At 63.0% G+C, this 17,725-nt stretch overlaps 1 protein-coding gene across 6 annotated transcripts; it reads right to left on the bottom strand.

Annotated features, from left to right (window-relative positions):
• Nucleotides 1-96: 96 nt before the first annotated feature.
• Nucleotides 97-17,036, bottom strand: BCAN (brevican). Of its 6 annotated transcripts, XM_075040910.1 has the most exons (15): nucleotides 16,905-17,036; nucleotides 11,569-11,661; nucleotides 11,047-11,439; nucleotides 10,645-10,819; nucleotides 10,424-10,551; nucleotides 9,069-9,362; nucleotides 7,062-7,487; nucleotides 6,243-6,431; nucleotides 5,616-6,071; nucleotides 3,352-3,459; nucleotides 2,993-3,151; nucleotides 1,816-1,898; nucleotides 1,288-1,432; nucleotides 883-1,065; nucleotides 97-790 (listed from the first exon to the last, which is right to left on the bottom strand). In XM_075040910.1, the coding sequence occupies exons 2-15, from the start codon at nucleotides 11,651-11,653 to the stop codon at nucleotides 765-767; spliced, it is 2,850 nt and encodes a 949-aa protein (XP_074897011.1). In that variant the 5' UTR covers nucleotides 11,654-11,661; nucleotides 16,905-17,036; the 3' UTR covers nucleotides 97-764. The 6 variants fall into 6 exon arrangements, with proteins under 6 accessions (XP_074897011.1, XP_074897008.1, XP_074897010.1 ...); XM_075040907.1 differs by having other exon boundaries at nucleotides 5,616-6,431; XM_075040909.1 differs by having other exon boundaries at nucleotides 5,616-6,431; nucleotides 7,230-7,487.
• Nucleotides 17,037-17,725: the final 689 nt, after the last annotated feature.

Raw genomic sequence — 17,725 nt, 5'->3', positions numbered from 1 at the left:
CCAGCCTGATCTCTGACCGGTCCCCAATGCCACTGGGATGTGGGGGCACTTTGGGCTCTGCCTCCCTGTTTCTGTGGTCCCTGGGGATGTTGCTGTGCCCAGGCTGTGCCAGGGGCTCGCCAGCTTCATGGTGCTGGTGGGTGCTGCCACATTCCCCATTTTGGGGCTGTGCAGCTCTCCCTTTCCCACCTCTGTGCCAGGGCTGCCCCAAATGACCAGGCCACTGCTCCGTGCCATCTGTTTACCGGTTTTAATACCCACAGAAGCACAGAGAGGGGGTTTGGCCGACACATACCCACTCCGAGCTTGAGGCAGTAGCTTCTGCCTTTCCTGGGAAGTGCAAAAGCCCTCCTGCACCCCAGAACGGGTGCTGAGCTGCAGAACAGCTTGGATGTCCCTGTGTCATGCCCCACCAGCGTGTCTCAGGATGAGGATCCTTGGGCCAGAAATGGGAGAAAGCAGCTGGAGGTGATGCTGGCACATCAGTGCCATCACCTGCCTGTGGTCCCCCTTTGATTTCGACTCTGTTGTGACTCCAGGAACAAAACACCCCTTGTGCTACATTTTGGGTCACTGTCGGTTCCTTTTGAGGGGATCTTTAGTTATTAGGATTTCTTTGTACAGATATAAAACAAACAAGGAGGCAGACACCCAACAGTAAGGTGTTGTGCCATGCCGGGATCCGTGCTGGTGTCCCGGTGCCGTCCCCATTCGCACCGGCTCCAGGGCCCGGGGAGGTGGTGGCTTCTGCCCCAGGGACTCGCTCAGTCGTCGGGGGGCTGAGCCAGGCCTGGGGGACACACAAGAAGCCCCAGGTGAAGGGAAAGCCCCAAAGGCAGATGCTGAGGGGACTGGGGGAGTCAGGGGGAGCCCTGCGCTCACCGGGGCGGCAGGCCAGCTGGGGCGGCTCCCACATCCCATCCTCCTGGCACCGGATGATGGGTGAGCGGCGCGGGACGAAGCCGTGGCGGCACTGGTACCGCGTGATGGAGCCGATCTCGTAGCGCTGCTTTGGTTTGCCGAAGGCGTGGGCGTTGCTGATGGCGGGGGGTGGCCCGCACTGCACTGCAGGGGGGGAAGGGGTCATTGCAGTCAGCCGTGGATGGGGACCCCCAAACTGGAGCAAGCCACCCCCCAATAAACCCCAAACAAGCTGAGGGTCCCATACACAGGACCCGTTTCCCCACTGCGGGGATGGTGGGGAACCTCTAATTTGGGGTCACAGAGGGGTGCAGTCCCAGCCCCTCAGCACAACCCCTGCCCAGGGCAGGGATGGTCACAGCTTACCCAGCCCCATTTTGCAGGTGTAGGAGAGGTGGTAGTTGCAGGGCACGTCGCTCCACTGGCCCCCATCGTGCCACACGATGACCACGCAGTTCTCCCCAGAGAGAAAATAGCTGTCGGGCTGCCCAGGGTGCCAGTTCTCGTAAAGCTGGGGGGACAGGCGGGACAGGGTGCATGGGGCACCCCAGCACACACTTTAAGCTGGAGGGGGGGAGCCGCACCAGCGCACACCCATCTGCAGCCTCCTGGCTGTGACACCCCCATCGGGAATGAGGTCCCATCTCCATGCCCCTTGGCATGGCTTTGGGACCCCAAATCCTGGGGTCTGGCTCACCCACGGCACCCCCGAGGATGCTCAGCCTGGCCGAGGCAAGTGGCTCTTGGTGGGGGGGGGGCTTCAACGCCTGGTCCCAGGGTTGGACCCATCCCGCAGGCACATTCCCAAGCGATGGAGAAGGATGACGAGGTGCCTGGGGTGGGAGGGGGTGTCTTCTCCCGGGGGGGCACACAAGGGCTGGCAGCCTGACTTACCAAAGGGCTCCCGTCGGACCACTGGAAATCCCCCTCGATGGTCCGGTCGTTCAAGCCAATCCACTGGTACTCCCTGTACTGGTCTGAGGGGGCAGGGGGAGTGTTGGGGTGGGGGTGGGAGGGCACAGCCAGGCCCCCCCCCCTCCGGCACCCCCTGTCAGGAGGGGGCTCAAGGGATCTGGAGGCTGAATTTGGGGAAAATTGCGGTCTGGGGGTGAGCGCGGGGAGGTGGGGGTGTCCCCAGCCCTGCGGGGTTGGGCTGGGGGCTGGGAGGTTTGGGATTTGGGGACGAGGGGAGCCCCGAAGGGGGACACGGCGGGACCCCGCACCCCCGCGGGAGCGGCGGGACGGGGCCAGCCGGGAGAGGGCGGCAGAGCTCCGGGTCCCCACGGTCCCGCCCGTTCCTGCCTGGCCCTGCGGGTCTCTGCCTGGCCCTGCCAGTCCCTGCCTGCCCTTTTCTGGTCCAACCGGTCCCTGCCTGGCCCTGCCGCTCCCTGCCTGCCCTTGCCTGTCCCTGCCGCTCCCTGCCTGCCCTTGCCTGTCCCTGCCGCTCCCTGCCTGCCCTTGCCTGTCCCTGCCTGTCGCTGCAAGTCCCTGCCGGGTCTCTCCCCGTCCCTTCCTGCTTCACCCTCACATCCCTTCAGGCCTCTTTGCTCTCTGCCCCGTCCCCACTGCTGTTGTCCCCTGCGCTGCCTCCCTCTGCATTTGCCCCCCCCCCCCCCCCCCCCCCGTCTGCTTTCAGGCAAGTTATTGCTTTGCCTTCAAATTTACTTGCACACGTCCAATGCTCTGCTGGTCTGTCCACCCATCACACATGTATCTCTCTGGTCCCATGTCTATCCACGCATGTATCTATCTGTCCATCCGTCATCAGCCCAGCAGCAACCCTGCTGTCTGTCGCTCTTCCCCTACCGCTCACTAGCCAAGGGGCTGGTGAGCAGCTAACCACACTGGTCAATCCATCATATCGGCTATTTCCTTTACTCTTTATTTTCTTTGACTTCCCTAGAGCGTGTCTGCCTCTTCCTCAGCACAGCAGGGTAGGGCTCTGCCTTGGCTCTCGGCCGCTTTTTGGCTTAAGGTTTAAAACCTGAAGCCCAGTGCTGAGGGACGCTGAGGGTCCCGTGGGCAGAGGTCTGGGGGAGGATGCAGCGGAGCCCGGGGCAGCACCACATACCATTGATGAAGTCCTGCTCTTCGGGGGTCAGGATGGTGGCCAGGTGTCCCCCGTAATGCCTGCACTGGGTCTCCGCATCCTCCCAGCTCCTCCGGGTGGAGAAGTGCTTGTAGCAGGCTCCCTGGAAGCTGTCCCAGCCGGGGCTGCACTTCTCCAGCACTGAGCCATGGTAAGGGGGTAAGGGGGGAGAGAGGAGAGGGTCAGGGTGATGGAGCCCAGCTCACCAGCAAGCAAAAAACCCCCAAAACCTGATTTCCCCACATTTATGTCTTCTGGGCCACTGCTTCAGCAGCCGAGGCTGCAGCGGGAGCTTGGCGGGGGCCAGCCGGTGCGGCCATGGTGGGACCTGGGGGACTCACGTCTTTCACAGCTGCTGCCTCCATAGCCCGGCAGGCACAGGCAGGCGAGGCGGGCGCTGTCCTCCATGCAGGTCCCTCCGTTCAGGCAGGGGTTGGGGACGCAGCCACCTGCAAGGCACATGCAGCCTTCCTCACCGCGGGAGCTCGGGGACCTCGTTAGTGCCCAGCATCGTTAAAGCCTCATCTCTGCAGTGAGTAGCCCCACAGCAATCAGGTCCCTGATCTGGTCACTGAGGGCACCAAGTCTGGGGCGGGAGAAGGACTCGGGCACACAGTGACATGCCTGCAGCCACCCTGTCTGCCCACGCTGCCCTTGGTCCATGGGATGCACCCAGCTCAGCCGCCCCAGCCCAGAGTTGGCCGGACTTGGGGCTTTGGCCTCCCCCCAGGGCGCAGGAACGTGAGCTGGATGCTCTTGTTCTCTGCATCAGTGGGCTTGCTGCTGTGCCAGCCCCTGGCCTGCTCCCGTCGCCCAGGGACAGCCCCTGCTTTCCCCTGGAGTGATGCAGCAAATGTGCTTTGGGAGGGGAACATGTAAAGGGTAAAACCTTCTGCATGTCCAAGCCGCACGTCCTCAGCCTGGCGGCAAGGTGAGCCTTGCGCCTGTCCCTCTGTTGTCACCTTCAGCCTGTCCGGGGCTGATAACTCAGCCAGCACTGTCCCCAACCCGCATGTCCCCACCAGCCCGTTACGGTCATTAAGGCGCCCGGAGCACATCGTGTGCTCCCAGTCCTGGCTCAAGAGCATGATTAAGGGCTGCCGCCAGCGCCGGCGGAGCAGAGCCTGAAAGTCCTCGACACCCTTCAGCCTAATGATGCCCATTTAATGGTCCTTGGCTCGGTGGAGCCATGCCGAGGACAATGCTGCCACCCTCTCCCATCCCCAGGCACCGTCACCTCCCAGCAAGGTGCCAACAGCTCACTCGGGACACCCAGCTCATCCCCAGCAGACCGAGGCACGGAGCGGGATGAGCTATTTAGGGCCCTAACACCACACGGCCGGCTCTTTCTGAGCACCTGTCCTTGCCAGAGCAAAGGCAGCCATCCCACGAGGCCTGGCCACCCACCACGGAGCATCCTCTGTGCTACAGGACTCGGCAGGGCACTGCCAGACCAGGGGCACAGGGAACCCGCACCATCCCCTCGGCTGCAGCCGCCCTTCAGGGAGCCAGGAGGGCAGAGGGGGCAGGGGCTTGGCTCCTGTAAGCGGCATCAGAGCTGGGAGCATCCCGGCATGGGGGCCGGAGGGTGGGTCTGGGTGGCGACAACCGCCCGTGGCAGTTCATGCACCCACTGCTTGCCCATCTCAGCCCCCATGTAGGGGAAGCAGGGCTTGGGGGCGGGCGAGGGGGAGCTGTGCTCCCCGGGCGGACTTCAGGGACTTCGGGGCGCTTGGCCATCGAGGGCTGCACAAGGCAGGGTGCTTTAGGTGGGGGTCTGCACCCCATAACCCATCGGTGCCCCCCATGGCTCCAGCGGTAGGAAGCCCCCCTGTGCTAATGTCATGCAGCTTCCAGCCCTTGTTCCTCCTCCCAGGGCAGCACGGGGTGAGCCAGCCCCGGGGGGGGACCCTGCACGGAGGGTGCAAAACAGCCGTACCCCACTCCCCCACCTCACACGGGGTCCCATCCACCCTGTTCCCCAGGGACTCGCGGGTACAGGGCGGGCCGGGGGATTAGTTCGTCAGTGGGAGAGGCGCGCAGGCAGTGAGCGAGGCAGCAGGCGCAAGGACGAAGGGAAGAGCTAGCCGAGATGCTTGTTCTAGAAAGCTTTTAATTCCCTTTATTAGTATCACTGTTAGTCAGAATAGGGTTTGGGGCCTTCTTTTGATTTTTTTTTTTTTTTCATGGAAACAGTCATTAAAACACTTCACAGAAGTAGAAGAGATTTAAGTGCATGCAGAGCTCGGACCAATTTGTTTGACAAATATGTGCTTCTCCAGACCTGTAACCTTCCCTTACCCAGCTGAGGAGGAGAGAGAGAGAGAGGAGAGAGACAGACGGACAGAGGGAAGCACAGCATGAAGGAAAGGTGTTGGCTTTCTCTAGTGCCAGACAGCAGCCAGGAGGGCTGCCCCCAGGGCGAGGGTGGCACAGCGGGGACCCCCGGCCGAGTGGGTGCCCGCCCCGATGCTGGCCCGCTCAGTGGGGAGGGCGGGCACGGGGGCAGCTGTGCTGGGGGCCGGGTCCCCCAGTGGGGTCCCCACCGGAACCACCCCAGAACTGTCAGTACGGGGAGAGGTGAGGCCATCCCTGCGGGTCCCACCTGGTTCTCCGGGAATGGCTGCAAGGAAACCCTCCACGGTTGCAACAGAGGGAGCGGGTTGGTCTTCCTCCTCTTCCTCCTCCTCCTCCTCCTCTTCCAAAGACGCAGCAGGCATCCCACGGTCAGTGCTCGGGGGTCGCGGCACAGCCTCCTCACCTCCCGTGGCCGACACGCTGCTGCTGCCAGGCACCTCTGTGTGCCACGGTGTGACCGCCGTCACCTCCGCCGTGGGGACAGTGCTCCCGTCCCCCAGGGTCGTGGGCGAGGGGAGCCACAGGGCCCCCGACTGCTCTTCTCCCTCCTCCTGTGGCTGCGAGGGCGCGGGGGGCAGCGGGGACGCCCCGGGGCTTTCGACCACGTCTCCCGAGATCTCAGCATCTTCAGCGGTGGGGATGGGGGTACTCACCCCGCCAGACTTGTGGCCACGTGGGGACATCCCACCAGAATCTCGGCTATCTGATGAGGTGGCAGAAGTGGCACTGGTTGGCAACGTCACCCGGTGCCCAGGTGCCCCAGGGCTGGCAGTGTGGGCTGGCCGCCCCATGGCATCCCACGGGCGGTCGGGGCGGCGCGTGGAGGCGGTGGGACTGGGCGGCCGGGGAAACCCCTCAGGAGGCTCCATGTCACCTTCTGTGGCCCCCACCGGGGATGGGGTCCCGGTGAGTTCCTCTGTGCCCACTCGTGGGGCCACGGAGAGAATCTCCGTGCTGGCAGCTTCATCCGGCTCCATGGGCTGGCTGCGGTCTTGCCCTCCGTCCAGGCTCTCTGTCGATATGCTGCCGGGGTCCCTGCCCAGCGCTGCTCCCTGTTCCTCCTCTGCAAAGGGCAAGGCACAAAGGCAGTGAGACACCGGCACCGGGGAGCCAGCCAAACCTCAGGGCCACAGGCACCAGCATTGCCCACCAGCACCACAGATCCTGCCCACAGCGGGCAGAGCTGGGGAGGGGGCAACACCAGCACAAAGATGCACAGGGAGATGGAAATGGCCCCGAGCCCATGTGACATTGTCCCCTCTGACCCGGCACGGCAGACCGAGCTCTGGCTCGGCCACTGCCAAGCCCAGCCCCGGCACAGGCTTCCCTGCGGCAGGGGCCATGCTCAGCCCCTCAACTGCTGTGCCTGGCCTCCTCTCCCTCCGGCTGCCAGCACCCTTCTCCAGCTCTTTGCGCTGCTAAACGGCGGTCCGGCACCAACCTCGCACACAGGACCCTGGCCGAGGGAGGGACAGACAGATGTCCCCGCACCAGTGACTCGTGCACAGCCCTACACCAAGACGCTGGTGCCCCGGCCATGGGTGCTCCCTCTGCAGAAGGGATGGGGACAGCTGGGGCGACCTGGGCACCCACGGGTGCCTCTGACCTCTCCTTGCAATCCCGGCACCTCCATCCCTGCGGCTCCTCTCTGCAACCCCAGCCCTGGCACCGCCACAGCGGCTGCTCGACCTACCCGCGCCGGACGGCTCGTGCCCGGCCGCTGTGCACTGCCCAACTGTCCCTGTTGTCCCATCCTCCTCCGCGGGGGACGAGCTCCCCGGTTTTGCACCGCAACTAAGCGGGATGCCTGCCTCGGGAACGGCCGGGGCCATGGGGAAAGGGGTGGCAGAGGTTGGGTGACCTGAGGACACGGAGGTATCTAGCGGGGGGTGCCGGGCCCCTGGCCCAGGTGCGTCTTCGGGGGACAGGCTCGGCTTTTCCAGCTCAGCGTCCTTAAAGAAAGGGACGGCGTATATAGCCCCTCGTGACTCAATCTCCACTTGCGCTTTGGGCAGCTGCAGCTCCTCCAGCTTTTCTGCCACTGTAACAATCTCCTGGAAGCCCTCGGGCTCTCTGGCTTGGTATTTTCCTGCAGCCTCAGGGAAAGAGTTTGTCCCTTCTGTGGGCAGAAAGAAAGTGGGATATTACTGCCCCGTCCTGGCCCCACAGCAGGCAGAGATGCCCTTGCCCTGGCATGGGGCTGGAGCCCTGGGACAGCCTGGCACCCCGGTGGGGACCCAGCTCTCCTCGACCTCCCCTTGTCCCTCTACATAGGGTCAGCGTGGGGCAGGATCAGGCCCTCTCCACGTGATGCTGGAGCCAGCAGAGCCAAAAGCCCCAGCAGGAGCTGTGGGGCTTGGCAGCACGCAGTGAGGCCGGATCCCGAGCCCTGTTTCCCCGAGGCGATGCTGATTTACACCACCTGTGCTGGCCCCAGAGCCATGTGCCAGCCCGGCTCCCCCCGCCGCCATCCGGCCAAGGCTCGTGGCTTCGGCAGGCATCCAGGCACCGCCAAATTTTACACTTGAAGCATTTTCTGCTTGTCCCTGCCCTTCGCGACAGCGGCTCTCCCCCCTTCTCCTCCTCCTCCTCCAGCAAACTCTAATCCTTGATGCATGCTGGCACCCCCAGCCACAGGGGGGGTCCTTCTCCACGCCCCCATCCCCATCCCAGGGAGCGCAGATGGGCATGGGGAGTTAGTGGGTTACAGGGATCGCGGATTCATAGGACGGGTCCATCCTGCCTAACCCATGGGTTTCCCTGCCAAGAGATGGGAAAACTGAGGCATGGAGATGCTCAGCATCCAGTTGATCCGGGGGACAGCATCCCCATCCCGCAAACCCCCATGGCCCTGAGGGGATGCACAGAGATGCGGTACTGGGAAGGAGAAGCAGACGGGTGGCTCTTTCTCCCTCTGTGCCTGTTATCTCTGCTAGCCTCCATCCTTGCTCATCCCCTCCTGGCTTATTGCCCACGTCAGCCAGTGCACAGACCATCCCTGGCAGCACAGGCAGCTCAGTGCCACTGCCTGTATGTCCTGTTTCCTATTCACCACAGTCAGATATTGCCCAAAATCAGCCTTGCAGGCTGTGCCCAGCAGCCCACAGGGACCCGGCAATGCCCCCACCTCAGCTGGCAGCCGCTGGGGGATGAACCATCCCGGAGCCATGCCCACACAGCTCACACAGACCGATCGTGCCACGCAGGACATCCCTGTTCTGTTGCAATATAGTGGCGTGCAGTATTGAGGACATGCAGGGCATCCCTACTTTGTCGTGATATATCAGCATGTACTACTGAGACCATGCAGAGCACCCCTCCTCTATCATGACGTATTGGCATGCAGTATCGGGACCATGCAAGTTATCCCTCCCCTGTCACAATATATTGGCATGCAATACGGAGGTGGTGCAAGGCATCCCTATCCTACCATGGTAGGTCGATATGCACGACTGAGACGGTACAAAACACCCCTGCACTATTGCAGTATTGCAGCATGGAGAGCACGCAGGGATCCCAATGCGATCCCAACCCTGCAGGAAATCCTAGCATTGCTGCACCCAGCGCTCAGCACGCGGGTGGGCTGGAGCCAGCACCCCGCACCCACCAGGCACCTGTGCCGCTGCCCAGAGGCTTCCCGAAACCTCACACTGGTCCCTGCCCGGGAGCATCTGCAGGCCAGCGGGGTGCCCCTCTTTACCTCGAAAGCAGTACGCATCGTATCTGCTCTGGGCATCGGGGAATCCTGTCTGGTTGCGGAAGAGGAAGATGGTTTTGACGCCCGGCAGGGCCCCGCCGCAGCGTTCTCGGGGGGTGACGATGGGGTAGCGGACACTGCCGTCGGCCAGCCAGCCGGGACTACAGGCGTCCAGCCCTGCGCTCCAAGCCGCGTAGAGCTGCCCCGTGCTTGCCAGCTCCGCACCCAGCGCCCGGCAACGTGCCGCCGCCTCCTCCAGTGTGAATTTGTCTGGGGCTGTCTCCAAAAAGATCTCCCCTGCAAAGAGAGGAAGGAGACGAGCGTCAGAACCGGGGAGGGGGGCGTGGGCTGCGGGAGCCCCCTCACCTCCTCCGTGCTCTGCACCACCCCAGGAGCAGGCTTGGAGACGGGGACCTCCAGCATGGTCCCCGCGAGGAGGAGCACCGGGAGCTGAAGGGTCCTGCCTGCCTCCCTGCCTGCCTCCCTGCCTGCGGCTGGTCCTCCCGCACATGCACAGGACAACGGCAGCACAGGCACGGCTGGAGCTCTCATGCCACGCGGGATAGCTGCCCTCGCAAACGGAGCTGAGACTTTAAAGCAGCCATGAAGAGGACTGCCGAGGAGCAAGTCCACGCCCTGCACGGTGCAATCCATGTGTGGGTCATTTCTAAGGGGACCTGCAAGCCCGGTGGATGCTGTGGTGGGGCTTCATGCTCAGAAGGGCCGGAGATCGCTGCCCTAAGGCACGCCGCGTGCCAGCCCCCACGACCGCACCGGTCTCCCCTTCCCAGCGCATCGCACCTCACACACCAGTGACCTGCGCTGCCTCCCTGCCACCTGCCTGGCATCACCCTGACCAACCCCGCCACAGCCGCCGGCGGGGAGCCCCGCCGGGGTCCGAAGGAGGGACCGGCCACCCCCACGCACGCACAGCCGGGAGGGACGTGCCCGAGCTGCAGGAGATGCAGCACCCCAGTGCATGCAAAGCACGGCGCGAGCTCGCCCAAACCCCAAAACACCACGCAGCGCTATAGCCACGACATGCTGCCAACCCAGGGCAGATCGCCCTTGGCATCCGTCAGCCCCGAGGCCAGAGATGGGCACCGGCTGCTACGAGGGAGAGAGCCCCACACCCCGCAAAACCAAACCAGAAGCACTTCTTTGGGAAGCAGCACAGAAAGTCCCTGTGCTTGCGTGCATCAAAGTGCCCAAAGCTTTGCAGAGCTCAGAGGTTCCGGAGCCAGCAACTGTGGTTCGGGGTGGCTTTTTCACTTGGGTTTACAACGGGTTATGGGGGCGAGTTAGCGCAGCCGCAAAAGCAGGGGAGGGCAGGATGGGGCTGGTGGCACCACAGGCACCTGGGAGGTCCTCGGCGTAGCAGTACACGTCGTACATGTCCTCTGGGTCCACCACCCCGTAGTTCCTCACCCCGGGGAAGCCGTTCATGTCTCCATAGCAGGCCTCGCGGGGCGTGTGGATGGGGTACCTGGGGCAGGAAAGCACAGGGCGGGGCTGGCGACTCGTGGAGGGGTGAAGGGGGAGGCGATGGGCGCGATACCCGGGCGGCAGCGGTGCCCACCTGACGGTCTGGTCAGCAATCCAGCCGGCATCGCACTGCTCGTAGCCGCCGAGGTAGGCAGCGTACAGCTGCTCGGGGGTGGCGATGCGGGCACCGATCCTGGCGCAAGCTTCCAGCGCCTCGGCGAAGGTGTAGGCGTAGCGCATGGAGCCCTCCCGGTAGTGAAACACCACTCCTGCGGGGGAGTGGACGTGGGCATGAGCAAGGGGCTTCATGACAGCTCCCACCTGCATGGGTGCATCTGCACCCAGGTGCCCCTCTGCAGCAGCCCCCCCACCCACAGGGGTGCATCTGCACCTGGGCGCAGGAGGGGTTTGCTGAGCCAGGAGAGGGCAACTGGGCAGGGTGGACTTCTACCCCCCCCCACCGCCCCAAATCCCACCACTCCCCACCTCGCGGTACCTTTGACTTTGACATCGAGGATATCGTGGCCGTCCTCGATGCCGTGCTGCACGTCGCAGCGGTAGATCCCCGAGTCGTTGGGCCGCAGCTCGGTGAGCAGCAGAGAGGCGTTGGTGTAGCGCTGGTGGAAGATGGGCAGGGAGGCACGGAGGCGATAGTCCTCGCTCACCTTCACCCTGTCCCCCCGGGCTACCAAGATCTCCACCTCCCTGCCCTCAGAGATGAAGGTCCACTTGACCCGGGGGGTTCCCAGGACTGCCCGGCGGCCGGCCGTGCCAGCGGTGGGCTGGGGGCCGAGGTAGGTGATGAGGCAGGGAATGGTGATGTCGCCTGCCAGCACGGCGTCGAGGGCTGGGTGGCGTGGGATGGAGACCTGCAGAGCCTTGAGGTCCTCTGGGTGGGAGAAGAGAGGAGCCATGAGCAGGACTGGCGTGGGGTGCCCCACCCCCACCCCAAGACCCCCACCGCAGGGCACCGATGGGGCAGGGAGCAGCACACATGTGGCCCACGATGCCGAGTTACCTGTACCATCTTCGGGGCCAAACACCTCCGGGACCACCGTGGGGGCAAACACCCAGAGCAGCAGCAGCGGGAGGGCTGAGGCCATCCTCTGCCCTGCAAGGGGGAAGGAAAAAACACCAGCTGTGCTTCAAATCCAAAGAAGCATCAAAAATATCCCTTCCCTGCACAAGGGGGAGAGTCACGGAGAGACCCCAGCCCATGTGTGTGGGGATGGGATGATGCGTGCGGCATCAGGGCACAGAGGGAGAGGCCAGCACCAGCGCGGCCACGGGGTAACCTGGACCTTGGATGGTGAAGAGAAGGAAATGTGCCCTGTTTAACAGGAGGAAGGAGACAGCACGAGCAACTGGGACCATTGGCTGGGTGCCACTGGGTCCCATCCAGCCCCACCAGCCTTCCCAGGGAGCCGGGTCCCCTGGGGACAGCAAAGCCCAACCTGGCCCCAATGGCACGGAAAATCTGAGCCCAAACCCTGGCCTGGGCAGGCAGGGAGACGATGCCAGAGCTGGGGCTGTGTGTTCGCAGGCGCCACAGTGAAAAACCTCAGAAGGGTTTTTTTTTTTTTAATAGCTGGTGTTGAGCAGGAAAGAGGCAGCAAGCCCCAGCCAGGGAGGCGAGTGTGCAAGCAAGGCATGCACATGTGCGCTTGTGCTTCTGCACGCATGTCGCAGCGTGCACACGTGCGGGTGCGCACATGCATGTGCATGCGCTCGTGCACGTGTGCGCTGCAGGGAGGGGGTTGAGGTCAGTGAGCTGCCGGGGAGCGGAGGGGACACAGCCGAGGGCACACAAAGCACGGGGTGGAGGGGGAGGGAAGGAGCAGGAGGGCTTCTCTTTGGCATTCAGCTCACGCCGGAGGTTCCCCACGCGCAGGCTGGGAAAACCGGGGCCGACCAAAGCAGCCATTATGTCCCAGGCCTCTCTCAAGGCCGCCTGGCACAAAGGGCTCTCCCCGGCAGGCTGGGGATCGGTGGCTGAAAGGAGAGCCCAGTGGCTAGCACTGCCACCACTGGCCCCCAACCCTCCCCGGGGAAAAGCACAGGGGACGGCTGGGGACGCCGGACACGTCGTGGAGGGGCTCTGGCTACCCACGGCCTCTTGCAGCCGTCTGGAGAGGAGGCCGATGCTGGGGATGCGGGGAGATGCCCCTGCATGGTGTAGGGGAGCACAGCCCCAGTAGCCCCTCACCCCTCTGCAGAGGCTCCTCAGGGGGCTGGGGGTTTCCTCAGCCCCCCCCCATACCCGGGATGCACCATGGGGTTCCCCAGGACAGGAGCATAGCAGCCCTGAGACTCAGAGCAGCTTTTTAATTTATGAACTCTTTGTGCTGCATTGATTTCAGCAGCCACAGAAGCGGATTTGGCACCTCCACAGCACTCTCTGGGCCAGGTCACCAGCTGCCAGGGCCAGCCTGACGGGAGGCTGTCCTCATCAGCTGCATCCCTCTGCGAACAGTGCTATCTGAGTTTACCCATGGGACCAATGCAGCAGGGTGAGGGTGTGAAAACAGCCCCGGCACCACGCACCATGCACGCACAGCCCCTGGCACCAAGCTCAATGGACGTGCAGCCCCTGGTACCGCGCACCATGAATGTACAGCCCGTAGCACCAAGCAGCGTGGACATACAGCCCCTACCACCATGGGCAATGGATGTACAGCCTGTAGCACCATGCACCATGGACATACGGCCCATAGCACCACACACCACGGACACAGAGCCCCTGGCACCACACACCATGGACATACAGCCTCTAGCACCATGCACCATCAATGTACAGCCCCTAGCACCGTGGATGTACAGCCTCTGGCACCATGCACCAGAGACATACAGCCCCTGGCAGCAAGCACCATGCATGTACAGCCCCTGGCACCACAGCCCATGCATGTACAGCCCCTGGCACCATGCACCATGGACATACAGCCCGTAGCACCAAGCACCGTGGATGTTGACTATCATGTGCAGACCACAAACCACCACCCCCTTCCCAGCAGGAGCTCGGCACGGGCAGCCAAAACCCGATTGCCCAGGACCCGGCTGGTGGTGCCAGAGCCAAGCCGGGGGCTTTCTGTGCTCCGGCCAGGTCATTTGAATTCAGCCCCACAGCTCTGGAGTGAGGGACAAAACCCTCCTGCTCAGCGGCCATGGCCAGGCTCCAGCGCGGGGGCTGGCTGCCGTCCCCCCGGGCGGCCAAGCAAGGAAGGCTTTTGTCGCGGGTGCCTTTTCTTCCCGTTCCCAAGGCGCCGAGGTGGCGTGAGCAGTGGCCAGCAGCAGCGGCCACGAAGCCCCAGGGAGGAAATTCAAGTGATAAAACTCTGCAGGAACAGGGCAAGCTGGGGTGAGCGGGTGTCTGCTCCTCTCCCATGTGCATCCCTGGCTGGGACCAGGGTGCCGGCACCAGGAATGGGATGTGGAGACGGTTAAACCTAGTTTCACCCTGCCCACGAGTGATGCCCCAAGGCCCTGGAAGAAACTGTTAGACATCACATTTGGGGTTTGGGGTTGGATTTTTGGGTGGGTTTTTTTTTCCTATTTGCCACAAATGGAAAATTTTTCAGCCCACATGTCAGGAGAGAAAAGCTGGGAGCAGGACTAGGGAAAGGCAGCCAAAAAGCTGAGAGAGGGGGGGATGGTGGCGGCTCGAGGGGCTCAATTGTCTCCAAGACCTCGGAGCTCAGGAGCCGCTGGGGACGGACTGAGACATAGGCACGCACGCAAGTGGCGGGGCTGGCTAACCTCCATTTCTGTGGGAAACCAGGTGGAAAATGGAGCTGAAGTCTATTTCGGGACAGGAGCGATCTTTCGTTCTCCCCTGAGCTCAGCCCCGCTTTCAGAGGTGGTTCCTTGAACACGGGGCCGGTGAAATTTGGAACTACAGCACCCGGTCCAGGGTGAAAGGCAGGAGATGCTGTGAGGGGATGGCTGAGGGCCGGATTCCTTCCCATCTCCAGAGAGGGTCTTTCTCCTCCACGGCCCCCTTGTCCCCTCCATGTGACAGTTACTCATCCAGGCTCACAAGGTGCCCTGCCAGCCCGCAGCGAGCCGGGGGGAGGGCAGGCAGCGGAGTGCTGGCTTTCCAGGGATGCTCAGCTGCAGAATGAGTCAGCAGCCACGGGCAGAGTCTGGCCCCGCTCCAGGCACAAGCGGGCAGCCCCATCCCCACTGGCAAAGGGCTTCGGACACCCCACTGCCGCCCCAGCCAGCCGGCCGCACCGATGTCCCCATCCACGCACGCATCCATCCCGGCACACACGTGGCTGCCTCCGTATCAGTTTCCCCCTCCTTGCTGCAAACCGGCCCTTCATCCAGGATCCGTCCCCATCGCTGGATGTACACGGGGTGCAGCCGTGCTTGGTGGGAGTCCCCGGAGCGGGGCAGTGCCAGGGGACACACCGGCTCCCCTGAGAGGAGGCTGGGGTGGGAGGGCCGCACTCTGCACAGGGGATGCAGTGGGAAGCACCTGGCAATCTCTTGGCAGCAGCGGCTGGCAGAGCTTAAAAGGCCGGAAGCAGCTGGGGAGAATGGGGGGTCCCTCCGGCTGCCAGAACCACTCAGCCCCCCCTATTCCAGCAGGGAGAAAGAGGCTCCTTGTTGCAGGGCTGGGATGCAGGGATGTGCCCCCCCCCGCCATAGCAGGGGGACCAGGGAAGCCCAGTGAGGGCCCCTGGGGAGATACAGTCCCGCACGGAGGGGTGGGCGTGAGAACAGACCCCATAGGAACCCGCAGGGACGTGTGAGGCTGGGTGAGCATGTCACACGCACGCGTGAAGGTTTGCACACCCAACCCTGCCTTTCCTGGCTGTGGGGCTCTGGTGGGGAAACTGAGGCACAAGGTGGGACAGGAGAAGTGTGGGATGGAGGATGGGGAGGTCCCAGATTTCGACACTGCTGCTCAGATGCGTCCCGCTAAGCCGGGGCTCCCCAGCCCCTCTGCACGCTCACCAGCAGACTTGCAGCTCCTCGCTCCCAGCACAAGATCACCTGGTCTCCCAGTTTCCCCAGTCTAAACCCATTCCCCAAAGAGCAACCCTAAAGCATCCTGATCACCCTCACACTGCCATGCACACTCCCAGCAGCTGGAAAAGGCTCCAGACTGGGGCAGAGGGAGTTTTTCCCACCCCTCCAGCAACCAAAAGGAAGAGCAACAGGTTCTGGGTTGGACTGAGATGGGAGAAGTCAGCACGATGAGAAAGGAGGAGGCTTCGGCCAAAAGCGGTCCCCGGAGGGGATGCTCAAGGGCAGCCCCTTCATCCCGGGGATGAAATGCTCTGGCTGTGAGAGGGGAAGGGGTTTGAAGCAATCTACCCCAGCCAGGGGCACCCCACAGGGGACCTGGGCTTCACGCTAGGGCTGCTTGCTGGAGAAAAGCCATGAAAATCCCGCAAAATGTTTCTATTTTCCCCCAGCCCCTCCCATCCCCAACACTGGGACACTGGCAGAGCCCGGGGATGGAGCTGAGAAAGCCGGGGGAGGATGGGGAGATCCAGTGGTGCCCTGCAGCCACCCCAAACCCTAGGCTCTACCCTAGCCCGTCTGGGACAAGGGAGCTTGCCCCTGAAAACGTCCCCATGGAGAGCAGCAATGCAACCAGGCAGGAGAGAGGGGAGCTGGACCCCTGGATCTCTGTGCAAGCCCCTGACCAGCTCTGTGCCTCAGTTTCCCTTTCCACTGCTACCCTGACTGCAGCATCCTTGGGACAAGGACCTGTCCAGAGGTTCTGCAGGACAGATGGGGAGGGCTCCCCCATGATGGGACACCCCAGACCCATGCTGGACCCCAGCAGCTTTCCCAAAACAAGAGTCCCATGCGAGCACCTGCTGAAACAGCCCCCAAAATCCCCCTTATCCCCAGTGCCGGCTGGGCAGCAGGACGGGCTGGGTTCCAGGCTGTGGCGGCCAGGCAGCACCAAAGTCCTTTTTCCAAGAAACCCCCCTTCAGCCCCCGCTCTGCCTCCAGTGCTGCAGAGCCAGCACTGGTACAAGCTGATCCATTAAAAAAAAGAACTTGCAGAGTGATGCTGTCCTCCCAGGGGGGTCGGTGACAAGGACAAACCTCTCCAAAGTGGGACCATGGGGACCACCAGCTTTGAGCATCCTCTGCTGCAGGGCAGGATGATGCCTTGTCCCCCCTGTGCCTGCATCCCATGGGGAAAAGCACAGGGAAAGCTCTCGGCATCCCCACACCGGATCAGCTCTCCTCTTACTTTCCGCCAGCGCAGAGGTGAAATGAGATATTGAAATTAATAGCGCAGTACGGCAGCAGGCAGCTGCCCGGTCGGACCATGCATCACCCCGTGGTTGACCGTCGGCCAAGCCCAACGCTTTCCCCGCATCCCACCTTGCTCGGTGCGCGGTGACAGCCCCGCGGCGGCCCTTTTTCGCGGTGGGGGGAACGGCAGCGCTGGGGGGGGCTCCCCTTCCCCAGGGCCCCGGTGCGGGGCTGAGCTGCGGCTTCTCCGGGGCAGTGCAGGCAGCAGTCGGCAGCAGGTTGGCAGGACGGCTGGGAGCGAGCTCCACCAGGCATAAGTGCAGGCACCGAGAAAAGAGGAGTCTTCTGTGTGTGTCCGTGTCCTCGTCTCTTTTTTTTTTTTCCTTCCCCTTTCCCTCCTCCTTTTATATTTATTCCTTCCCCTAATTAAGGAAAAAAAAAAAAAAATTATTACCGTGTTGGCAGGCACTTCGTCCCTCCCCTTCCCTCCCTCCTGGCAGCTGGCAAACCCAGCACGAGATGCCGAGCGTGGGGAGAGGAGGATGCTCAACCCGGGCACGTTATTTAACCCAATGCAGCAGAAGTGGAAGAGCAGCCAGACCTGGCTCTCCCAGACCCAGCTGGAGAAGGGGGTCCACCCGCCATGGCCCCCCACCATGGCACGAGAATGCCCTTTGGATGGTTATTTCTAATATTTGGCAGCTTCAGCTGGATGGGGAGGAAGCCACGGGTAGGGGTCCCGGTAGCCAGCAGACGCTTTGTCATGCAAAACCTCCACCATGTGGGTGGAGGCACCGTCCGGGGGCTGGAGGGACCCAGGGGCTTCGCCAACCCCAAAAAGGTGATGGGAGCAGCCAGACCCAACCTCCCACCATGGCACTCACAGCCGAGCTTGGTCCCACAGAGAGCACGTGCCGTGCCTCAGTTTACCTACCTGCATCCCTGTCATG

Source organism: Buteo buteo, chromosome 11, assembly GCF_964188355.1.
Source record: "Buteo buteo chromosome 11, bButBut1.hap1.1, whole genome shotgun sequence".
NCBI classification, from domain to species: domain Eukaryota; kingdom Metazoa; phylum Chordata; class Aves; order Accipitriformes; family Accipitridae; genus Buteo; species Buteo buteo.
This window is presented reverse-complemented; position numbering and strand designations above follow the sequence as displayed.